General features: G+C 42.2%; 1 protein-coding gene across 10 annotated transcripts in view; it reads right to left on the bottom strand.

Annotated features, from left to right (window-relative positions):
• Positions 1-22519, bottom strand: part of fat1a (FAT atypical cadherin 1a) — a 75180-nt gene extending 52661 nt beyond the window's left edge. For 4 of the 10 annotated variants that reach the window (XM_088639469.1, XM_088639724.1, XM_088639817.1 and 1 more), the window contains exons 1-2: positions 22006-22517; positions 13764-17058 (exon numbers count right to left, since the gene is read on the bottom strand). In XM_088639469.1, the coding sequence (XP_088495595.1) occupies positions 13764-17028 (3265 nt within the window). In that variant the 5' untranslated portion in view covers positions 17029-17058; positions 22006-22517. Of the gene's footprint in view, positions 1-13763; positions 17059-19671; positions 19840-22005 lie in introns of those variants that run through there. The other 6 variants (XR_015940140.1, XM_088640156.1, XM_088639982.1 and 3 more) reach the window with 5 other exon arrangements.
• Positions 22520-23488: the final 969 nt, after the last annotated feature.

Raw genomic sequence — 23488 nt, 5'->3', positions numbered from 1 at the left:
TCTGCAAGAGGGTTTGGGGACTTGCAAGTCATGCCTCTGTTTCACTCAATCATTAATGCTTGATCTCTCAGCAAAGTGTAAGATTCTACACAGCAATTAACCAAAGGCCGAGCCAATGAAACGATATGCAAGTGATAGCGGCAACACATTTATGACATCCATAATATTGGACCCATGTACATGAGTCACTTCCTGGAGTTCAAAGAAAGCGTTCACCCCCTAGTGACACTCTTCCATTTAAGATATTGCATATTGAATTCATTTCAAAGCCGACAATCGAAACAAATTAGAAAGCCAGAAAGATTACTCGTTGTCAAAAGAGGATTGCAGTTTGTAAAAATCCAGCCTTATCCTCTGCACACATTCCCCATACTATTTGCAAGTCTGCTTCAAATCTGGGGCAATACCTACTTTCAGAAAAACACATTAACACAGGATAATTTTAATTCCTAAAATGGCTTAGGCATCTTTACGGTTATTGTTCTGTAATAATTCCTGCTTCAGATTGCACATAACATACATACACACATTCAACTCTTCACAACATTCAACACAGAAGCCATTACAGAACTCAGACATCCTTGATACCTGCCAAGCGAATAAATAGGATTCGTAATATCTACACTCCCATCATCAGCGATCTCTACCCCTGGCAGCACGTGCAATCCCAGCCATCACACTTGAAAGAGTCGGACTTCGAACTGAGCTAGTGCTCTTGATTTGTTTCAATAGCCTCCACATTCCTCAGCCTTTCTAGGCCTCTTTCCTCCCGCTTACATAAACTTTCTCATCAACTTTTCCAGTCCCAGTGACATGCTTTAAATTCCTGTGCTACAGAAAGCTCGCTGTAATGAAACTCCACAGCTACTCCCAAATCCCCCAAGTTTTACAGTTATACAGTTTCCCAGACTTTTCAGTCTTGAGCATCAGAACATAAAAACGCACTTCTCAGTCCTCGTTAGTAGTATTTGATAGGACCTGAAAGTCGGCAATCTGTGTTCAACAGAAAACCTCAAAGCAAACATCCCCACATCCCCACTCCTCAAGATTCGATTCCCTAACCTATACATCACACAGCTCAACAACACTTCAAAGATGGAGGCACACATATTGTGAAAACCATGTTACCTAATATGCCATGATCTAATGGGCCTGAAGCTGTTCACAACTTTTCTTCGACATACATTTGCACCTGTTTAGACAGCTGGCTATTTCACTGGGACAGCTCAGGTGAAGTACTTTGCACAAAGGCTCAACAGCAGGGTCTCACCTGGAATCTCAGCCTGCAGCCTTCCTTCCAGCTGCAGGTCCTGAACCCTGACCATCACACCACACTGGTGGTACTGGGGTGTGACAAATGTGTGCATGATAATGTGGTTACATCACCCCCTCAAAACACCAGCCTGACATCCTCATCCCTGAAGTCACAAAGCAACATGCGGACAGAAGTACTCTGGTCCCTGGACTCCTATTTCTGAAGTTGTAATGTTTCAAAATGTCTTAGGATTTAGGGGTGTGTAATGGATTGTACCACTGAAGAAATTAACTCAAGAGCTATCAAATTGATTTAGTTCATTCTTATAGCACTATGGTGATTTCTGTGATGAATACTCAGAACCCAGAAATCCCAAAGGTTTGTAGTTCGGATAATGATACTTATCCTCATAAAACCACAAAACACATAATGGATCAACGGCCTTACATGAGCAGAGTTTCATCCAGTTGATGCTTCTAAATACTGCGTAGAGATGTTAGCTGAAATACTGTATATCACTCACAACAATAAAGACATAGGATGAATACTTATGCTTGCTTCATTATGGAAACACAGTCATGAAGTTTCTAGATTATCACATCTCACTATTTAATAAAATCTGCTTGGCTTCTTACAGCCCATGGTGTAAACCATTTTGTAAACTGTGAACAAATATTCCATTTACAATGGTCATCAGGGAAATAAGGAATTCCTCCAACACAACAGTCTTGACAAAATCCACAGCTCACAGCCGCACGACTACAGCAGGGGATGGAATGACCAGAACTTATTACAGTAAATCTTATTCTGTGCAAGTGTTATAGAAAACAGGCCACAAACTGTAATCTTTACTGACAATTTTCCTTCTGGATTCTACTAGTTATCATACTGATTCCACACTTGTCTCTGGTGTTTAAGCAAAATCTATCCATCTAGAAAATGATGCACAATTCATTTTGTATTTCTGTTCTAAACATCTCATGCTCCCTTCTAATCACTTATATTGCATCCCTAACCATTCACAGCGACAAACGCTAATCCCATATTATGTGAGCAATGTCAAATAAGGTGCACTTTCATTAATTAGTAAGTAATTAGTAATTAGGGGCGCAGTCATTTCACTACTCCATCTTTCGACATGTAATCGCTGGACAAGACAAGTCAGGGCCACCATGGATACTAGCTGCTATGCAACCCCAAAATGTAGTCAGGCCATGTTGCATTCTACATGGGAGCAAGACCACAAACTACATTTCAGAAGTTGGGAGTTAATTCACTGCAAGTCACTGCATGCTTCTACTTTATGTATTGTATTTTAGTTTTTTTTAACTTTCAAATGTGCAGTTTTTGGAGGTCTGGGTTCATATGTTTTTCCTAGAAAACCAGTCTGAAATGTCCCAGAACCTGCTCCTGCACACAGTACTTTTCTGAGGCAGTGCTTATTGAATAATTGCATTTTCTACTAAAAAGAAACAGTGTTACTTCTCACATATGCAGGGATAACAATGTCTGAGGAGATGTAATTTTAGTTCTTATTTTAAATGCAGACACGCAGAATTTCATAATGTTATTGAAATGTTTGCCATGAAAAATAGGTCTTCCTATAACCAAAATATTCTTGAAGCATTGAGTATCTGACAGTTATTCCTTGCAGATCTGTGGGTTTTAAAATTAGATGAGGAAATCAGTTAAAAGCAGGAACTTAAATTTTACTTTCCATGGCTATGCAAACACCTTTCAAGATTCATTTCTGAGCCTGGACTATTAAATTTGAAAACCACTTCCTGGTCAACAGTATGCTATTAGACAGTCTTTTAAAGATAAAATAATATACGTTTTGTATCAAGGCACTGTTGCACATCGTTAAATGGGATCAAGAAAAACCTCTTTTCCATCATCTAACAAATGAATTGAAGTCATTGTAATGTTTTCGGAAATATCTCTTTCTCATGCACCATTGTGTATTCTAAAAACAACCTCTCTCCCACCAACAGGGCTCATGTGTTATTAGCAGGCAGTGGGCTGCTGGCACAGGACCCGGCTGAAGCCTATCCCTCTGCACAGCACACCTCGAAACGGCGCCGGGCCGCTAGTTCAAGATGCCACACTGGGAAAACTGTGAGAAATCACATCTGCTTCAAACAGCCGAGCAGGGTATTGGAATGTGCATACGGAGACTCAGCCACCATGTCAGCCCAGGCAGGAGAGTGCCAAGAAAAGCCCCAAAACATGTATTATTTAAGGGGATTAATACAGACCTGTCTCAAGGTGCCTGCATAGTTAAAGCATTTACCCTATAAGCATAAATCAATGTTTACACTGCTTGTCAAGTCCACATGCATTATTCCCTAATCATTTTTATCTTGGACTAGTTGATGTGCCCACAACACACATTTACTCCGTGACACAGTCAACCTCTGTTGTTTCCGTTTATTGACCAGGTCTGCAAGTTCATTTTGATTTTATGCAGCATTAACAAAAGCTGATATATATATATTCCTACACTTATTTTCTCACAGAATACGAGAAGTGTATTTGCTCCTTAAAATAATATTTTTTTAAATTAGAATTTCTATCTTAGAATTATTTTATCTATTGACTTGAATGTTTGCTGGTTTTATCTATTTACTTTAATTTTCCCTGGGAAGAAAATATACAAAAGCCAAAATTGGAGGAGACGAGCAACACTATAACAGGCACAGCAGAAGCTGCAAAAGAACTTCAAAAGGTTTTGGAAAAACATTTCAGATGGGAAAACATCAGGACAGTTTAATGTAGACACATACACAAGTATTACATGAGGCAGCAAACACAAACTCCAAATACAAATTGGGCACTGAGCTTGAAGAATGAAGTCGTAAAAAGGAAAGCAGTGTGTATGCCAACACGCTTTATTTGCATGTTTTACACATTGTTAGGATATAAATATTTTAATTTGCGGAACTGAAATCAAGGGATGTTAAAATTGCACGATACGCCATTAAGGCAGCGCTCATTTCCAGACACCTTGATACTAACGAGACGTGGCTGCGCTGGAAACAGTCCAGGTACATTCCCAGACTCGGAGGAATGGTCACAGAAGACGGCTCCGGGACCCGATTCAAGTATTCAAAACACCCAGAGGCACGGACGGAGCAAACTCAACGGACTTCTTCAGAACCAAAAGCGAAACGAGAACCAGGACAGAACTGGGAACTAAGGGGAAGTGTGCTTAAAGCCCGAGAGCAAGCCGCCGAGAACAGGCCGGCCTGCCGGGTTTTGGAAGTCGGAGTCACTGATTTTTTTTTCCCCAAATACCCGGATGAGATCCCTCAATCAATTAGCGACTCGGAACCAAACAGGCTAGATGGGCTGAAGAGCCTGAGCTCGTGTGCAAACTTTTTTTTTTACCCTCGTGTTCTTTAAAGCATGTCCTGAGGCGCGACGTGGCGCTGTCTCCGCATGGCGGAACAGCATGACCCCGTGCGTCCTTTCAGGCCGGTCTGTGGGCTTGAAGGCTCACGAGAAGCCCCTGCACAACAATGAGGCTGCAGCATTAACATAACAAACAACTGATGAAACACAATAAAACTATTTTTAAACAGACAGGAATGCCCCTAGACAGGGAGATGCAAGCAGTAATTATCTCCCCATGAAATACAAGGAGCATTTTTTTTTTTTTAATGGGGGTCACATTCATAATAAATCTCATAAACAAGTATTGTTTGAATGCAACAGGGCAAAATAAATAAAGCAAGACTCACAAGCTCACTGCCTTGCAGGTGAGAAATGATGCAAACCTACTGTACGAGCCTTGAGATGCTCTTTAGCAGATGATTAGAACAATCTTGTAAGGTAAGAAATTCAAATATAATTAGGTATAATCTTCAAACTTCTTACCTGATCTTGAAACATGTTCACGGTTGAACTACACCTTACTTAAGAGCTGCATGTTTGTTTCAATGTATAATGTTAAACTTGTTTTTACTATATTTTTGCACATTTTAGGTTTTCTTCTATCCTGCTATATATTCCTTTTGCAAACTGAGATTTTTTTTTAACTTTTCATATAGAGTCCTATTACTTATTGCTTCTTTAGTTCGTAAGAATTTCCCAGTGCACAAAAAACTATTGTGCTAGTGCTAGTTTTCAGTTCTTGTCTTATTCCATATTGGAATAATTCATAAGCAATATTTCAAAGCAAATACAATTTGACTGTAGCTGTAAATTCCTGACAGAAATGTTATCAGAAACATGTAGGCTGAATGAGTTGTGCACGGGTTAATTAAAAGCCTGTAAGAATCACCACATGCACTTTTTACATATTGTTCATTGCAGTTTTTAATCTGTTCTAACCCCCGATTATATGCGGAAATTGCACAAAGTTAAAAACTCTTAACTGGATCCCGGTATAGCAGCACAAAGCTTTTAATGTGCTCTAAATACCAGTGTACTTTGTGCATCGCAAATGCACAATGAAAATGTGCCTGCATCATCAAATTAGGATGAACAGCCCAAAACAGTAATACTCAGGAAGCTGGGGTTTTCCGATTCATCACCTGACGTTTAGGTTATAATTTATGTGATGCTGAGAATGGACAGTTCAGTGACTGATAGGAGTGATGCAATTAGAACATGCCTGACGGGACTATTGCAGAAGGTAGCCCATTAATTCCAGTCCAAGTAACCTTTTGGGACAAGCCCAGACATCTCCCATTGTCACCCCTCTGGATGTTATTTTAACAGCTCCAGTACATGTCTGTGAGCTACACTTGTTGTAGATGTCAAAGCTTCAATTTAATATTACATGATTATTCGGGAGCAGTTACCTCCTACCCTCAGGGATTCTCACTGGGTTTTTTTTTGTTTTTATGAAGAAGAGGTCTGCCTTCTGCAAAAAAAAATAATTACTGACTATAACCCTACACTGCAACTACCAGTATTCATGAAATACTGAAAGCAAACGAAAAGAGCATTCTAAGAAACGGCACAAAAACAAAGCAAAGATTCTAAAGGAACCCGTGTGAATATGTACACAGTTCTAAAAATGGTCTTTTTCAATGTCATGACAACAGAGAATGCAAGTTATACGAGGAGGTGTCTTTGCAGCGCAAGCTACTTTTAAAAAGTGTGCTGTGTGCTCTGCATTTAGCACTCTCCAATCAACTTTAACCCCCTGCACATTCCTGGCCCGGTTGCTCAGGCAACATTTCTCAGGCAAAGACCATGTGGACTCGTGCGCTTTTCCAACTGGACTAAAGGGGGTCACGCTTCTGGCTCGAGCGCCGCATTAAAGAGGAACGTGGTCAGAGGCCGTTACTTCAGTTCTCTCAGTCTCCCAGGAAGACACCAAGGCCAGGGTGCACTTCAGCAGCCAAACATGGAAAGACACACCATTCAGCACATACCTCCCTTATCTAGCATCGCTATGAATCAGCCTACCTCTCATTCATAACAGGAAGGGCAGTCTAAGGGCAGTGCCTTTGGATGAGGCAAATCTACCAGCGGAACTTTGTTGCTGCATGTCAAACTATTTCAGCTGCCTGTACAAAGAGCTCTTTGAGCCCAAGGTCTGCAAACAATACGCAAGGAAAAGGGCAATGCCTGCGTGCGTCTCTTTCTTCATGCCCGTACAGCCAACTGCAAGGCCAGCTATTCCGTGTAAACGTCATTAGGGCTTTATGAGGGACTTTCTAGGTTTTTCAGCCAAATTCACCCCGTGTGCATGAGCTCAGCGCAGCGGCCGTCCCTTTCCCGATTCTTTAAGAGCCCCGGGTCAAAGGCTCAAGTCCAGGTAATTTAATCTGAAATCGTTTCCCCATTGTCATCTGTCACCGCGAGCGGCGGCCCACAGGACCCTGCCGACAGCCCCGGGAGCGCGAGCGGGGCCACCCGAGGCCCGGGCTGTGGCCTGGCCAGCGGACGCCCCAGACGGGGGACCCAGAGTCAGCACCTGGGTCGCCGCTGGCCCGCCCCGGGTGCGACCCCAGCGGGGCCTGGGGGAAGGGACCGCTCGGTCTGGTGCGGAGGCCCTGCGGCGGCCCGGCGGCGGTCTCTTGCCAGCACGACAGGCGAGCTGCGAGACACGTAGACTAGCTCTTTCCAAATTCCCCACGCAATAAAAAAAAAGTCAGCCATAATAACTTCTGAACCACTGGTCCAGTTAAGTCGCGATCTGAATTCCACATTTTTCCCCCCAAAAGACTACAGACCACAGAAAACACTAGACTATTTGAAACTGTCGTTTAAAAAGAACATTCTTGTTAAATGGGGAAAAAAAACTGCTGGTGTCCTGATTTGTAATGGAATGATCTGCTAATTAAGACCGGCGCATACTGGATGGGCAGATTAAAGGCTGTTCCAACAGAGACACTGTGCCTTGTGGAGACGTACTGTATATGTGGAAAAGGTTGCTGGATTTTGGCAACTGCACAAAAATTCGTGGCATGCCTTACTGATCTCGGGGAGAAATCATCACAACAAGATCTGAGTCTGAAAGGACTTTGAGAAAACACTGCAGCAAAATACAGATCATTCTCTCCCAGCCAAATCAGCAAGCACAGATCGCCTGTTCTCCTATTTGTCTAACACAAGGAGTCAGCCTAGCTGCTGGCTAGCCAGTTAGACTCCATAACAGGTCTGGGCTCTATGAATCAGGATATCAGTACACTTTCCTGCCTCAGTGCCTGACATTCTTTAACGCTACTGCCCCAGCCGCAACGTCTGCACACTTTTTCTGAACACACCAAGAACAAATCTGTCCTCACCCCCCCTCCCCCCAGACCTAATGGAAGATATCCCCCTGATGCCAGATCTGTCCCTGCTGCCTGTAAAACAAACATCCCCTGCTAATTCTGTGACTATGGAAATGCTACAGAATTGAATGAAGTGCTTACAGGTATCTGCACATACTATGTGTGTAATAAGCAGGCTTTATATATGGTACAAGCCTTAAACCTACCTGACTTGCTGATATCACGCATTTCATTTCTTGTGGCAGTCATTCCTTTAAGCCTTCGTCTACCCTATATTCACTCTTTGAATGTACTGTACTTCAAAATTTAGCAGTCTTTCCAGTGACATGTCAGTTAAGTTATAAAGCATGCTTGTCTGTAAAGGATGTTTACTTTTTCCGGTTTTATGCTGGGCTTTTCCTGTCTTTTGTTTTAGTTTTGATATTATTTGGTATTAGCCCTTTATTTTGTTGTTAAAGTACTGACATGTGGGCCTCTGACAAATGGACAAATGGGATTATACTGTATAAAATTTCAAAAAGAATCCCCAAAGCTCTCAAAAGGCATACGATTAATGAAACACTTATACAATATTAATAACTAGGGTGCTGGGATAGAACACGAAAACATTTATCTCCCTTAATGTTTTAAGAAAACATTTTACTGTAAAAACTACATTTCCAAGGCATCTAGGGCATTTAAGTGCTGAACAGGACTTCTGGCAGTAACGTATGTGAAGCGAAAGAGCAATGCACCAAAGAGCAAAAATGAACTTTTATAAGCACAGGTTATGGAAAAACGTTTCCCAAACAGGAAGAAAATCAGCCTTCAAAGTGAGCAGTAAATATCTTCGAATTTCCACATTCGTTACATCTCTGCTTTCTTGTCCTTTAGTCTGCAAACCAATGCAGCAGCTGCTGCCTGCAGTAAAACCCAGACCTCCGCAGATGTGCGAAGCCTTCTCTCAGTACCTCCCCATCGGGCTGTACGGAAACGGAGGTGCTGTGGTATCTGGCACTCAGAACCACTACTTATTTTTTTGCCTCGCTAGCAATTTCTAAACCAGAGCAGGTTCTGGGTGCGCGCTCTCTTTTTCACATCGATTTCATGCTGGGAGGTGGTCTTGCAGCCACATGTGGGTGAGCCTCGCTCCCCACTTCTTGAAACTCCCCAGGGAGAGGCGGGCCCCGGGCGTGTGGAGATTAGCACAGACCCCGGCTGTGTCCCACACAATGCAGCCCTGAGCAGGTCAATCCCATCCTGTCAGTCGGAAGGAGTCACTGGGTAAAGTGGGGGCTGGGACTTCTGTGTACATTCCTCATCACCTCCCTTTCATTTGCTTCACAAGCCTCAGAGCCTCCTGAACGGCACACCTGTGGGGAAATGAAAAGACGCGGTCCCCTCGCTACGCAGATGGTCGCAGAGACACCACTTCTGCTCTGCAATGCAGCCTCAGCCAACCTGACTCACGGCAAAGGTTTGACCCCATGAAAGGCTGTCAATGTCACCTCCACTCTTCAAGCCCAGAATCTGTGTCCCATCCGCTTCAGAACTTTCAAGAACCACTACTCACTTTGAGAACTCCACCAGTCCTTTAGACTCCCAACTGAAAACTGGGAATAATAAAAACACCACATCTTAATGTTTAAAATACGACACCCGAGAACTATTACAAGGTGAGTGAAGAACCCTACAGATTAGGCATGGTCAGCTCCCAGACAACCTGCTGAGCTCCATTTGTTTGCACCGAGAGGCCTTAAACAAAAGAAAATCAGTATCCTGCAAGCCCTCTAATAAACCAGCAGCACAATCACTATAGATCAGGGCCGAGATAACGGCCGACAGATGGCTCAGAAGGCAGATTGTTACATGTGTTCTTATGTTGTCGCATTAAATTCAGAACGCCTTTTGATAAATCCCAACACGTCCGTGTTTTAACTCTGCGGCTTATTTTACGAGCATAAATGACAGTGCACTTTCCTTTAAATGGTATTTAGAAATCATCCATAGTCAGACATTTTTATTATGTTATTGCAACCCAGTACATATCCTAGTATTTTTCTTCTTTAGTTTTTGCTTTTCAGCAGGGAATTAAACTCTACTTGGCTCTGACATCCTGTTCTACAGACAAAATTGTAGGGTCCTGTTAATAATAAAATGTTTTTGGATTGGCTTCCTGGAAATATGCCTGAACAAGAGTTTAGGGTCAAATGAAACCTATTTTTACTTCATCTATACTGTAAACTTTTCTGCCTGCATCAGAAGCATGAATTGTGTGATTTGTGTCAGAGAAAAGCGTAGATATATTTTTAAAAACACCTCTCTCAGATTAGCTCTTGTGAAAGTATTTAGACCCCAAAAAGTGTTATTTTCTCACTTGGACCAGACGGAATGCCACAAGCTTTCTGTGACAACAGAAATTTAGATTCCAGTCTATTTATTTTAGTCTTTCAGCACACAGGTGTTTAAATCATTCTCAACAGCTGAAAGTGCAAACCATACAGAGTGGTGATGTCCCAGGGGCTTCAACCACAACAGACTGGGAGAAGCCAATTGTTCCAATGATTTTTAAAACAGGTACAAAGCTTCACTCCTTATGTCAAAAAACGTCACCTAAACTGCCATAAAAATAGCTGTTTAAACTGTTTTGACAGCAAACAAATTCTTAAATACATGCTTAACAGTTATAGACAAGACTCCTTCACTGCTTCGACTTTAGATCCATCCAACAGTCTTAAAATCTGGGAGTATGGATTAAGATGCTGACAACTTTAAATAGTCAAACCAGTGCACAACACTAAAAATAAAAAAAAAATCCTGAAGACTGGTTATTTCAAAGGTACTGGAAACATTATAGAATGCATGTTTCAGGATGAAGTAGTTAAAAGAAACCTGACTTATTCCTTCTTTCACTAAACATTAACTTACACCAGCGGTAACAATTAACCTGCAAAACTTGGGAAATGTATTAATTGTTCAGGGATAATGGCCTTGCTGGGAATTATCAGGATCTTCCCATCTCATGAGAACAGTGTCTGCGAAACACCTGCCACTGTCAGTTCTGCTCTGCTGCAACATGATTTTTCAGATTCTCTTCAAAATACCCCCCCTCACCCATATGGCTTTTTAACAGCTCCAGCCAAGATTCTGCAGCTCTTTCTCTGCTGAGCGAGGAGCTGGTAGACACAGAGAACACGACGCAATGCTGCAATGCTAACCCAACAGCCCACTTCTCCTGCAGTTAAGACCTCCACTCAGCATGTGGAAACTTCTTGTTTTTTTCCCCTTTTGCTCCCCGAAGTCTCCCTGCCATGGGATCTTAAAATGACAGGGAAAATTCTCATTACATCTGCACACACATCTAATGATGCTGAGGTTTAGCAACCTCTATTAATTAATTAACAATTTATGCTCAGTATTGCTAAATCCTACACAATGGAACAAGTGCAAAACCCTGGGCTTACAAAGGATTTCTGCGCACACAACACAGAACCAACAGCCCAGGGTCTGAGTCTGAATGCTGCACGCAGAAAACACAGAATCCCAGACGCTCTTTTGCTTTTGAATGAAAAAAAGAAAACCAGTGATCAATGGCGTAAGCACATTTGTCAACTCCTTCCCCCACGCCTGAGGTCGAGACGTCTTTGTATGCACAAGCAGCAAATGTTTTGGATATCTACACATTTGCAGGAAACACTTCTTCAACAGTCCAGTGCTTGTGCAGCAGTTATATTTACAACACGACCACCTCCAGGCTCGAGGAAGACGCAGCCTGTGTGGTACGATCCGCACATATTTTGAAGAGAGACTAATGTGTGGCGTGAAGAATTATCATTCACTTTCAGACAGTCTCCACAGCCCTTTATTTCAATTCCAAGATTGCTGGTTTGGAATTTCACATGCAGGTCCAAGAGACGGCTGTCCCTCTTGCTAAAGCCATTAATTTACTTCTGAAAGAAACAGGGAGGAAGCTGTAGGCTTCATAGCGTCTCAGAATACTACAATCAAAGCGCACTTTGTTGTTAATTAAGAAGCTGTTAATAAATCCACTTCTTCCATAACAGTTTCAAATTTCTTCTAATTGTCCTCTTCAGTTGGCTGCGTTGGACGCGTTTCAATATCTATACTGAACAAAAATGGTCCCCTATATGTGCTACAAAAAATTTAAAGAAAGACAGGGTCTGGCTTGAATGTATTTTAGAAAATGTATTCATTCATTGAAATAAAGTATACCTTGGCTTGAAATACTGTATGTTCGGAACTTACTGAACTTACCATATACCTGGGTACACAAATGGTTGCAATTCTTAGTCTCTTTGGATCAAAGCATCACCCAAATAAAAATATAAAATCATACATTTCAGATTATAAACCTAATGGTAGACCGAACCAAAGCTCACAACATATAGCCACCCCAATAAAGGACAAGAGCCCAGCAGCTGGACAGGAACCACGTCAAAGAGTTATCAACTGTGGTTAGGAACTGCTGTCAACTCTAACACATGCAGTCAAACATCATTTATTGTAAACAATTACTCGTTTTTCATCAAAACCAAATGATACAGACAGAACCCCAGATCTCCATGAAGTAAAACTATGCCAATCCAAAGGTGAGTATGAACACCTGATTAATCTTGAGTTTCAGTCTGGATCCGCAGTGAAGCCAAGTCAAATAAAAACCTAATCCAGGCTTCTTCTCTTTCTCTGCCCTGCCATTGTGTAATTGCGTACATAAGCAATACCAATATACTTCCTCTCATTTCATGCAATTAAGTGTGAGCTGATAAGCTATATATTTAAACAGATAAATTATAGGATGGAGGTAACTTCCCTGTTATTATAGTCAGTCAGAAGTTAAAGACTGATCTAATTTGTATTCACAATGGTTTCATTAGAACAACCAGATAAAAAGTTCTCACCAGGGAATCATGAAAGTCAGCTCCTGGAATTCATTTGTGAGCCACAGCTTAATGTTTGTGTAAATCAATGCATTTCTATCAAAATCATTTTTAACCTAAAAGTATCGCGGCTTAAAGCAAAATAATTTCCAAATATATTAATTCCTGCCATCACTTTCCTTTGATGAGAGATTTAAATACATAGTATAACTCTAAGTCACTATGAAGACAGTGCTTGCTATTTTATATTTAGTCAAAAACCTGAGTCATTGAAACTTATCAATTCATTGATGACTAACACAATGCTGCAATAAACATAAAACACACAACCATAATTGAAACTTTCAGGCAAGCTTTTTTTTTCTTTTCAAAAGCTAATAAAAGTTATAGATTAAACAACTTAGTTAAACAGACCAAGGCTCAGGAAATGAGAACCCTGCCTAAAGTTTACTTTAAATCTGACTTGAACCCCTCTATTTAAAAAAAACAATGCACCTCTTGGAAGTTAAAAATGCTTTTGTTTACTCGTGAAAACTAACACCAAATAAAGTACAGAAAGTAAACACCCCTGTAGATTTCTCTGGAGTTATCTCCACTCACTCCAAGACACCATTCTCCAAAAAGAGGAGGCTAATCCACAGAGACACACCCAAGCACATAGACCCACCTGGCCACTCTGTGCAAATACTGTTTTTCCCATTTCACAGGCAGAAACACTTCACATATAAAATGGTCACTGCCATGAGCCGATGTTTCCATTTTTGACCCATTTTCTATTTCTGACCAGACCTTCATTTTGAGCCTTAAAATTCACCTTGAAAAGTTGTCAACCTGTCGCCGCCAATTTAAATTTCAAAAAAGAAAAATTAAAGAAAAAAATCATGAAGCACATCTTACCCGTCTCTTCGTCGATCTTGAATATCCCTATGCCCGAGCCATCTCGTATGGAGTAGCGCACTGTCCCATCTCTGCCTTTATCGTCGTCTCGCGCAGTCACTTGCATCACAGACGTACCAACCGGCGCATCTTCTTTTACAGATCCTTTATCCACAAAGGAAGAGAACGAAGGGCGATGCAAATTCTCATTGACGTCAACAATCTCCACTTCCACGTAGCAAGTCGAGGACAACGAAACCGGCTTCCCCTTGTCTTTGGCCCTTGCTGTGAGGTTGTAAAACTGCCTCTTCTCGTAATCTAGGTTTTGCACAATTCGCACCGCTCCACTCAGTTTGTCCACATCGAAGTTTCCATCCCCGCTGTCAATCAGGCTATAACGCACTTGGCTTGCCTGCCCCAAGTCCGGATCATGGGCCTCTAGCCACATTATGACGGTGCCGACTGGCAGGTCTTCCCGAACTTTCACACGATAGTTTGAAGGAACAAACCTGGGTGGGTTATCGTTGACATCTTCCAGTGTTACTTTCAGCAAGACTGTTGATAGCAGCTGAGGCTCTTCAGCGGCCTGGTCCCTGGCTGCAATCTTCAAAAGATAAACGGAGCGCGCTTCACGATCCAGATGGCCTTTAACCTTCACGATACCCGTCTGCTCATTGATCTCAAACTTGTCCGTGTCTCCAACAAGGGAGTATCTGACTTCCCCATTGAGGCCTAAGTCTCTGTCTGTTGCTTCCACCTGAATGATGTCACTTCCCACCTCCGTGTTTTCACTAATTTCTACAGAATAACTATCTTGCAAAAACCTGGGGCTGTTATCATTTGAATCCAGGATAGTCACATCTAAAAGACGCCACGAAGACTTCTGAGGTATTCCAAGGTCATAGACCGTGACATTAAGAGTGTAGTGATTGGCTGTTTCTCTGTCAAGTGGAGCATACACCATAAGCCAACCAGTTTCCATTTCGATGATAAATCGGCTGTCACTATCTCCTCCTGAAATTGCATAAACCAGTTTTCCATTGAAACCAGTATCGGCATCTGTGGCACTTATATGAAGAATCCTGGCGCCCACTGGGAGATCCTCCTTAGCTTCTATGACATTTGGGAACGTGTCTGCAAACTGTGGGGCAAAGCGGTTAACCGAGTGAACGTCCAAGAAGTTTTCGTCAGGTTCCACGTGGTTGTGAATCTTTGTGCCTTGCAGGAGTTTCTCTGCCAGCATTTTGGCAACTCCAGTGTCAACACACTTTAAATGAACCGGCTTCCGACTAGTTACCATAGTGATATTCATGATCATGGGCGGCGTCATGTTCTCCCCGTCGTTAGCTGTAATATGTAAACTGAGAAAAGAGACTTTCGCCCCTTCCCCGTCGACTAAAGACTGCTTCAGAGAAAGCACGCCAGAGTTCGGGTTTAACTCGAACAGGTCGAGGTCATTACCGGCCTTTATTTCATACCGCACGAGCTGCAGCTCATCAGCGTCGATGGCAGACAGGGTAGTTATCTGCTCGCCGACCCCGAGGTCTCTCGGGACGGTCACTTCGCAGTCTACGTTCTCAAACAGCGGCTTGTTGTCGTTCAAGTTGTTTAAAGTGATTGTTACGGGAACCTCGGCTTCGCGCCGATAAGGGAAGCCCCAGTCCGAAGCGCGAATTTTCAAATTGTAAACCCTGGGCATCAACTCGTAATCTAAATCTTCAGAGGTGCTAATTACACCGGTAAAGTAATCAATCGCAAAAGGCCGGGGGTTCAAATTGGCAATGCTGTACGTCACATAACCATTTTCTCCACTATCCAGGTCAGTGGCCCTCACTGTTAATACACTGGTACCCACTGGCACATGTTCATCCACGCTGGCTTTGTAAGATGTCTGGAGAAACTCGGGGGCATTGTTATTCATATCTAAGACATCAATAACAACTTTAGTCGCTGCCTTTCTATCGCTGGTCATAACTTCCAGTTCAAACTGGGGAGTCAGTTCTGCTCGGATTGGACCAGCCGTTGTTATTAAGCCCGTGTTTGGGTTTATAGCAAACAGATGTCTGTGCGCGTTGGTTTTCAAAGCATACCTCAACTGGGGGTGCTCTGGCACGGCCGTTACCATCACAACGGGGGTGTGAACAGGAGCAAATTCACTAAGATTTACCCTGTAAATGGCCCGTTCAAATGTAGGAGGCCCTGCTTTGAACTGCGGCGAGGCGAGATGAACTACTTTCACAGAGGAAAACTGAGGTGGGCTTCCTTTATCCTTGGCCTGCAGAGTTAGATTATATCCAAAAGGCCGGCTCTCCCAATCCACTTCTCTGACGGCTTTTATTTTATATTCCTTACTGCCGGGGCTGGACCTCAGGGCTTTAAACTGCTGCAGCGGGTCTCCCGCCACGATACTTAGCGAGGCTATTTCCCCGTTGGGTCCCTGGTCACCATCTTCCACAGTGACGACCGCGTACGTGGGATCCCTGTCGGAGCCCGAGGGAGCCAGGGCGACGGCGGTGATGACGGGCGCGTGCTCGTTGGCCTGTTCCACACGCACGGTCAGCCTAGCCATGCTGCTGACGCCGCTGCTGCCGTACAGCTTCATCCCCCGGTCCACCGCCAGGATCTCCATCTCGTACAGCCTGGCCTCCGAGTAGTCCAGCTTGCCGGTCAGCGTCACCACGCCGCTGGTGGGGTGGATGGCGAACATGTCCGTCCGGTCCCTGAAGCTGAAGTAGTACTCCCCGTTCGTCCCGATGTCGGCGTCCGTGGCCATGACGCGGGAAATACTGGTTCTGAGGGCCGTGTTTTCAGGCAGGGAGACGCTGTAGGAGGTGGGTGAAAACAGGGGCCTCAGGTCGTTTGTATCAAGAACTTGCACGTCCACCCTGGTGCGTGTTTCAGCACCGGTGCTTCTTTCGGACGCTTTGACTGTAAGCGCGTAGTGGTCTCTTACTTCCCTGTTAAGAATAGCAGTACTGCCTCCTTTGGTCCTTATCCGCAAGAAACAGAAATCTCCCAGGAAGTATTCTTCAGCCTTAAACAAATTTTCATTATCTCCTGACATTATTTTGTACCTGATTTCCCAAGATGGCCTTTTTATGTATATCCCCATTTTGACTTGGCTTTCTAAGTAGGTCTTTGCTGCGGAGTTCTCATATATAGTGGCATTATACACTGCGTGTGTAAACTGCAAGGGCGGTGTCGGCTCTATCCTTTGGTTCCCCGTGCAACAGCAAAGGTGCTGCAGCAGTATTGTTAAAAGCAGCGGAGTTAAGTGCTTCCCCATGATGGCACGATTCAATCTTCACCAGACCTCCTGAAAAGCAAGGAGAGGAAGAAAATTATAATTCTGCATGGCAACCTGTGCAACGACAGAGGAGATGCGCAACCATGTTTAGGAAGAGCTGGGATCAGGCTGGCTCCAGCTCTTAGAATGAACACAAGCACGGGTCTTATGAATGTATTCTTCCTTTTAATTCTAATTCAACATGTTTTTTTTTTTTTTTGTCGGACAAGCTCCTGCCGTTTCTCCTGTCGCGGAGGGGAAAAAAAGCATCCCAAACATTTTTTCCCCTTGCCCAGTTTGCCCACTCTCTGGAGTCCGATTCTTTAAATAAGAGCGCTACGCTACAGCAGTTTGATTTACCCTTGATTTTACGGGGAGCTTCGGTGCACTCATTTAAACTTGTGACAAGTGATAGTCAGGTTGATTAATGAAGGCTGTAGTAAACGGGGGATGGAAAGACGTTCTATGAAAAAGTGATTATTTATTCCAACCCATACACGTTTTACTAATAATGCCCCAGATTTCTCTACATTTTCAATATCGGTACTCATATAAATAATGAAAATGAGGACTCAATCACTTGCAACTAATAGAATGTTTTTCAGAAATTACAACACACGAGCATCTACCACTGAAGTGTGGCATCTACAGTCTGCAGGCTACCCAGCCTGACCAAGCAATGACTGGTCAACTGATTTCAACTAGGAAACTGCCTCTTTCGCATCAAGAAAAAAACTTTCAAACTCTACACCTAAACAGACCGTGATTTTGATTTGCTTATTTGTAAGCAATCATTCATCATTCAACGGTAAGTCAAACACAAGACACTTCAAAGACTTGATTTTTTTTTAAACTGTTTTTATCAGGCTCTTAAATTACACCTCTTAAGCAGATTCTTTGATCTGTGCTACACTAGGCAAATAGCCTATTGACTATGATCGGCAACTTGTTTTTTAGGGAGTGGGTGCAAGTTGGTAGAGTTTAAGTTTCTCAATAGTAATGTAACCTTCAGTCTAACTGTAGTTGTAGCAACACTGCAATATTTTTAGTTATCTTTATTTTATTGCATAGTCCTAATACAAAAATGTCTTAGACGAGGGTATCCTGCAATGATTTAATCTGCAATGTTTCTTCACATGTTTTAACCCCAGTAAGTTATTAGGGGAGTATTTGCTGTAATTATCAACATTCAAAATGCACAGATCATTGCTGAATGAAATAGCTGTCTGTGGATCTCCTTAACACGGTTTTCGATATTCTCTAAAGTCAATCGCATCTCGTATATCCTACAATTAGCAGGTATTTCTTTTTTTACTGTCGTGCTCTATACAGTTAAGGGCTGAACAACACACTCTAAATCGCGACATTAAAATACATTGCGAATGAATAATATAGTCTTCTATTAAAATACAATTAAGTACACCACAAAACAAACGAAAAGCATAAAAGCCATTTTGCACCAGGAAAGAATGCAACTAAAACGAAGTTTTGAGAGTTTCACCAGCACACAGATTTTTATTTTTACGTTCTTTATTCGTGATCGGATTACAGTGAGGATCCCAAGAATCAACATCCGGTTACTTTCAGTTTAATTCACCAACAAAAACTTCAGCAAAACTAGCTTACGCCTTTCTTTAAACATCCCATCTGTCACGTTTAGAGGTCCGCGAAATCTTAAAACAATGCATTCAATAACCCACTGGAGCCTTACGACTGGAATCCGTCTGTCCCCTGGCAATGTTGTAACCAAAACGCATCAGGCAGAGCAGAGCTGAGAGTGTTACTATGTAAAGAGGTATTTCATACCTACAGGGCACAAAATGAAGAAACACCACACCTTATGTTTGATGACAGGACAAACTCTCTCTGAAGAAATCCATCCAACTTGCACATAGTGGCAGACTAAGTATTTCAGAACCGTCTTCCAGTAGAATGGGGGCAGTTGTTACGGTGGGATTTAAACGCCTCATTCACAGAGCGTGGAAGATAATTAAATGTTAATTAAACTTTTAACGCTGAAGAGAATTCTGTGCTGTTTTCGTAGAAAGAAACAGTTGCTTATCAAATAATTCGAAAATGTGCATTAGGGAGAGTTAAATGGCAAATATTACACGCAGTATCTTATTAAAAAGGCTTGGGTTTTCGCCCGTTTGCATCTATACTTTATGAGCTCCACATATGGCACTGATAGAAAGACGCAAATTCGGTGAGGTTTTTCTTTTTGGGTTAATTTTAATCTTCCCCCCATCCCCCCGACTTGGGTCCATCTCTATTCAGTTCACGTAGACACTGCTGCCATGAGTATACCAGATGTATACATTGTTCAAAGACATTCTTAAGGAAAAAAAAAACAACAAAAGAACTAAATCTGAACAGTCGTGCTTCGGGACGCTTTGAAGTCTTCAACATCAAAAACAAACCTCCGCTTCAACTTTTTTCCCCAACTTTAAACCGTGCGATTACCGTGTATCGCACACGCTCTCGGTAAAGGGGGAAAGAACTACAAAGCACAGTCCTGCCTAGTTCTCCCAGCAATTACAAAGCGCCTCCCCCCTAGGCAAAGACTAAAACTTTTGAAAAATAACCCGAAAGACTACAAAAAAAAAAGAAAACAAAAACCGGCCCGTTAAATCGGGAAACAACAGACCTTTTTTTTTTCTTCCTCATTAACTTCTCCGGTCGGGGAGACAATCCTGCAGTTTATAGGGTCCCGAATCCAGCATGGTCACTCTGCGCGCACCCCGCTCCCGCAGCCGCAAGCCCGCCTGGTATCGTTCCGCGCGGTGCGCCGCCCGGATCTACTTACGCCTGGCATGAAGATTAAACGAGCCCTTGCGCTTCATTTTTCCAGCTTTGAAAGAAGCGTGCTCCCTTTGATGTTCCCGGCCCGCCGCCGCTTGAGAGGAGTCATATTATTTTCAACTAGTGGTTTCTGTGCGTTATTGATGTAAACACCGCGCAAGCACCAGTCCCGGCGCTTGATGTCGCGTGTCGGCGGATTTTGTATTTCCTAACAACAGCAAAGCTGAAATACTTTTTCCCCCCCTGTACTTGTTAAACTGGGAGAAATGTGGAGCCCATCGTTAAAGACTGCTGTTTCATCATTACTGTATAAGGGTGACTGTGCTTTGTCGCTTACCGCCGGATAGTCAAAATAAAAATGCAGTAGCGCAGGTAAAGGCAACTAGCAAGTGGTGTCGGACACGGTGTGCTCTTCACATTATGATGTGCGGTATTAGAAACTGCACTGTATCGAACCGTTTAGTACAAACTGCTTTCGCCGTGTAACGTGTCATGCCAAAACAAACGGTAAAAATCAGCAGTTAACAGGCAGTACTAACAGCCTTGGTGGTGGACATGATGTGCCACAGCCTTAGTGTTATAATTAGGAAAACATGTCAAGTATTTTGAATTTCTCGTTTTCCTTGACCTACACCTTTTCAGGATGCCCTTTATTTATCAAAAGACCTGCAGTTTACACTGAACTATTTCAGAATTAATTGCAGTAACTGTTTGCTTTCGGCCTCATGCTACTTAGTTTTCTTTATTTGCAAACAGTACTGTCCTTGGGGTATATGTGGGACACCGTCATCTCTACAATGAATCTTGATTTAACCAGAACCAATCCTCACTTGGGGACCGGGGAGTGCCTGCGTTCACAGCTCGGGTTTCCTGGAGCAATCTGCGTGATTTTACTTTGGTCAAGGGTACAAACCGCTTTGCTACTCCGGGTATGTAAGCCCACGCAACCGTGGAGCAACAGTGAGTCTACCAGCACTGCTGTAGTAACACCGCCGAGATTGGGTATCGGATATTTTGAGATAGCCGAGCTCAGTCTCTCCAGCTGCACCAAAAAATCTCGTTTCCGTGGAGGTGTGGTCGTGTGTCTGCATTTTGTGTGTGTGTGTGCAAAAATAAAGGACAGGTTTCATTAGCTTTTGGGGATCTGCGCGAAGACCAGAGGTCACCACTAAATTAAGATCCGTCTGGGGAAAAGGTTGCCCACAGACGTCTCTGGACACTACGCGACTCACAACCTTACACTGTAGCGGACGGTCCTCTTTAGGAGGTACGGTGTGCTCGGAGTTCCTCTAGATTATTATTAAAGATGATGCTTTACTCTCCTTTGATTATTATTATTATTATTATTATTATTATTATTATTATTATTATTATTATTATTATTATAAATCATAATAATAAACTTGCTCTGTTTTAATTTGAATCCCGTTCGTTACACTGCATGTATAACTAAATAGACGTCAGCGTAAAAAAAGATATAATTCGGGGACTGTTTAATTATTAATGTGCATTAATTTTAACAAAAATCAATATATATACAGCACGTGAATGGATCTCCGTAGTGCAATTTTAGTTCTACTTCTGTTTTTAAGTACCATATCTACATATAATTGTGATATACTTATCTTTTAGGGTAGCCCGTTCAAAACAGACTTATTTCTGGCACACGTGTTATGTGTCGTTTGGAAAGGGAATTTTATTTTATTGTTTAACTTTAAAGCTCTTTTAATGGTAGTTCTCCATTGAAAAAAAAAACGGAAACCGTTTGTTCAAAAAAACTATTGTTTTTACTTAAATTGTAGTCTGCCCAAAAACCTTTTACATATATACAATTTAACGATCGTGGGTACAGATGGCGCTGTCTCACAAGCCTACATTGTACCGCCAATCTACAAGGATACCTTTGACTTATTTATGCTAACTTGTGTTTTTTGTCCAAAATAAAAATAATCTACTATGAAAATCATTGGCTTAGTTTTCGTCTTCATATACACATACAACAGCACTTCTAACAAAAATGCAATAGTACAGATTTGTTGTTGGGTCTATAAGTACAACATTTCAAAAACAATTTGATCTGTTTTTATTTGTTTCTGTGCGTGTTTTCTTTAAAACTACGCAAGATAAAGACACACATTTTATAATAAAGGCCATCTCTTTTCTCTTCCTACTTACCAGACCAGCTGGATTGAACGCCTCTGTTCTTAAGTTACAACAGTTCAGATATATCCCGAGGAATGCTGGCAGATCAAGGACGCAGACATTTCTTTCGGATAGTTAAGTCAAATATCAAAAAAGAAATCCGCTACCGGGAATTCCAGATTAGTCCCATTTCCACCGCCTCCGAGATCCACAAAAGCCACGTTTTACTGAAAAGGAGTCGGATACATTTGAGTCCGCTTGTTAGGCTTGTGTGCAAGCTTGGCCAACTCTGAAGTAGACCGGCAACACTGTTCCAGTTCCACTCCGGGATGCCTGGGCTCCAGGAGCTGTGATGTCATCAATCTCCAACTCGAGTTTGTCAGCTCCTGCGATCCCCCGTCCTCTGAATCCGACCAAAGGCGCAAATCCGCAGGGACAGTGTTTCTTAAACCTTTGGAAGGAATGAAAAACGCGCATTTAGCGACGCAACGATCCCAAACCTTACTCTAGAAATCCTGACGCTTTAACTCCACGTACTGTACACTGAGCTTCCTAATACCGATACTATGTAACCTAATACTGAAAACGCTTTAGGCAGGCGGTTTTCTATATTTTTCTTGCTGGCTTTTTGAACTTCAGATCCATTATGTCATGCATTACTGTAAGGGTCCGTGAATTTTATACGGACGCTTTAGGAAAAGGGTCGCTGTCGTTTTCGTTTTGCTAAAACGATCGTGCAAAGGTATGAGCACAAGCCGGTAGATGCGCTGATATAATTGGAATACTGTTGCAAAACAAATCTTTCTTTGGATGTTAAAGAGCGGTAATAATGAAGAGCTCACCACAGTTGAACACAGATCAATAAGAGAACGGAATTAAAAAGAGACGTCTTTTAAAAAAAGACTCCAGGCAGCCTGAATGAATACAAGGCTTTGCTCCTCACGTGAGACAAGAAAATAGACATGTTAAAAGACGAAATAAAAAGATGAATGAAATGCATTACTGCAATTTCCAAAATTAACCACATTTCTATGATAGTGACTCTTTAAGAACTAAAGTCTAGTCTATAGTGGAAATTTTACTCGGTGATATGTGCATCACTGCAAGATGGAAAAGAAATGCTGAAGATTTTTGACATATTTAATTATGAGCACGTAGCTTTATGAGTTGCACATAAAATATTACAAAGCCTCCAAGTATGAAGCAGTGAGTTTTCTCTGTGTGTATATCTACTCCATTCACCTGTTACTAAGCCAAATTAACTGTACAGTATATCATGTTTTGGACAGAAATACGGAGTAAAATTCAATGAACACACTGAAAACAATGGTAGCGTGATTCGTTCATAACGGCAGTATTCTGATTTCTGTAAGTGATATGGAACAAAGAATCGCTCCTTTTGAGAGATGAAATTAGCACTGCATTGTTCTTCAAAGTATGAATATCAGTAATTGCCTGTAACAATCCAATTATTTTGTTCTCCAGTGTGGAAAAATATTTCAGTTTTATTTGAAAA

This window comes from Lepisosteus platostomus, chromosome 1 (assembly GCF_059453375.1).
Source record: "Lepisosteus platostomus isolate fLepPlt1 chromosome 1, fLepPlt1.hap1, whole genome shotgun sequence".
NCBI classification, from domain to species: Eukaryota; Metazoa; Chordata; class Actinopteri; order Semionotiformes; family Lepisosteidae; genus Lepisosteus; species Lepisosteus platostomus.
This window is presented reverse-complemented; position numbering and strand designations above follow the sequence as displayed.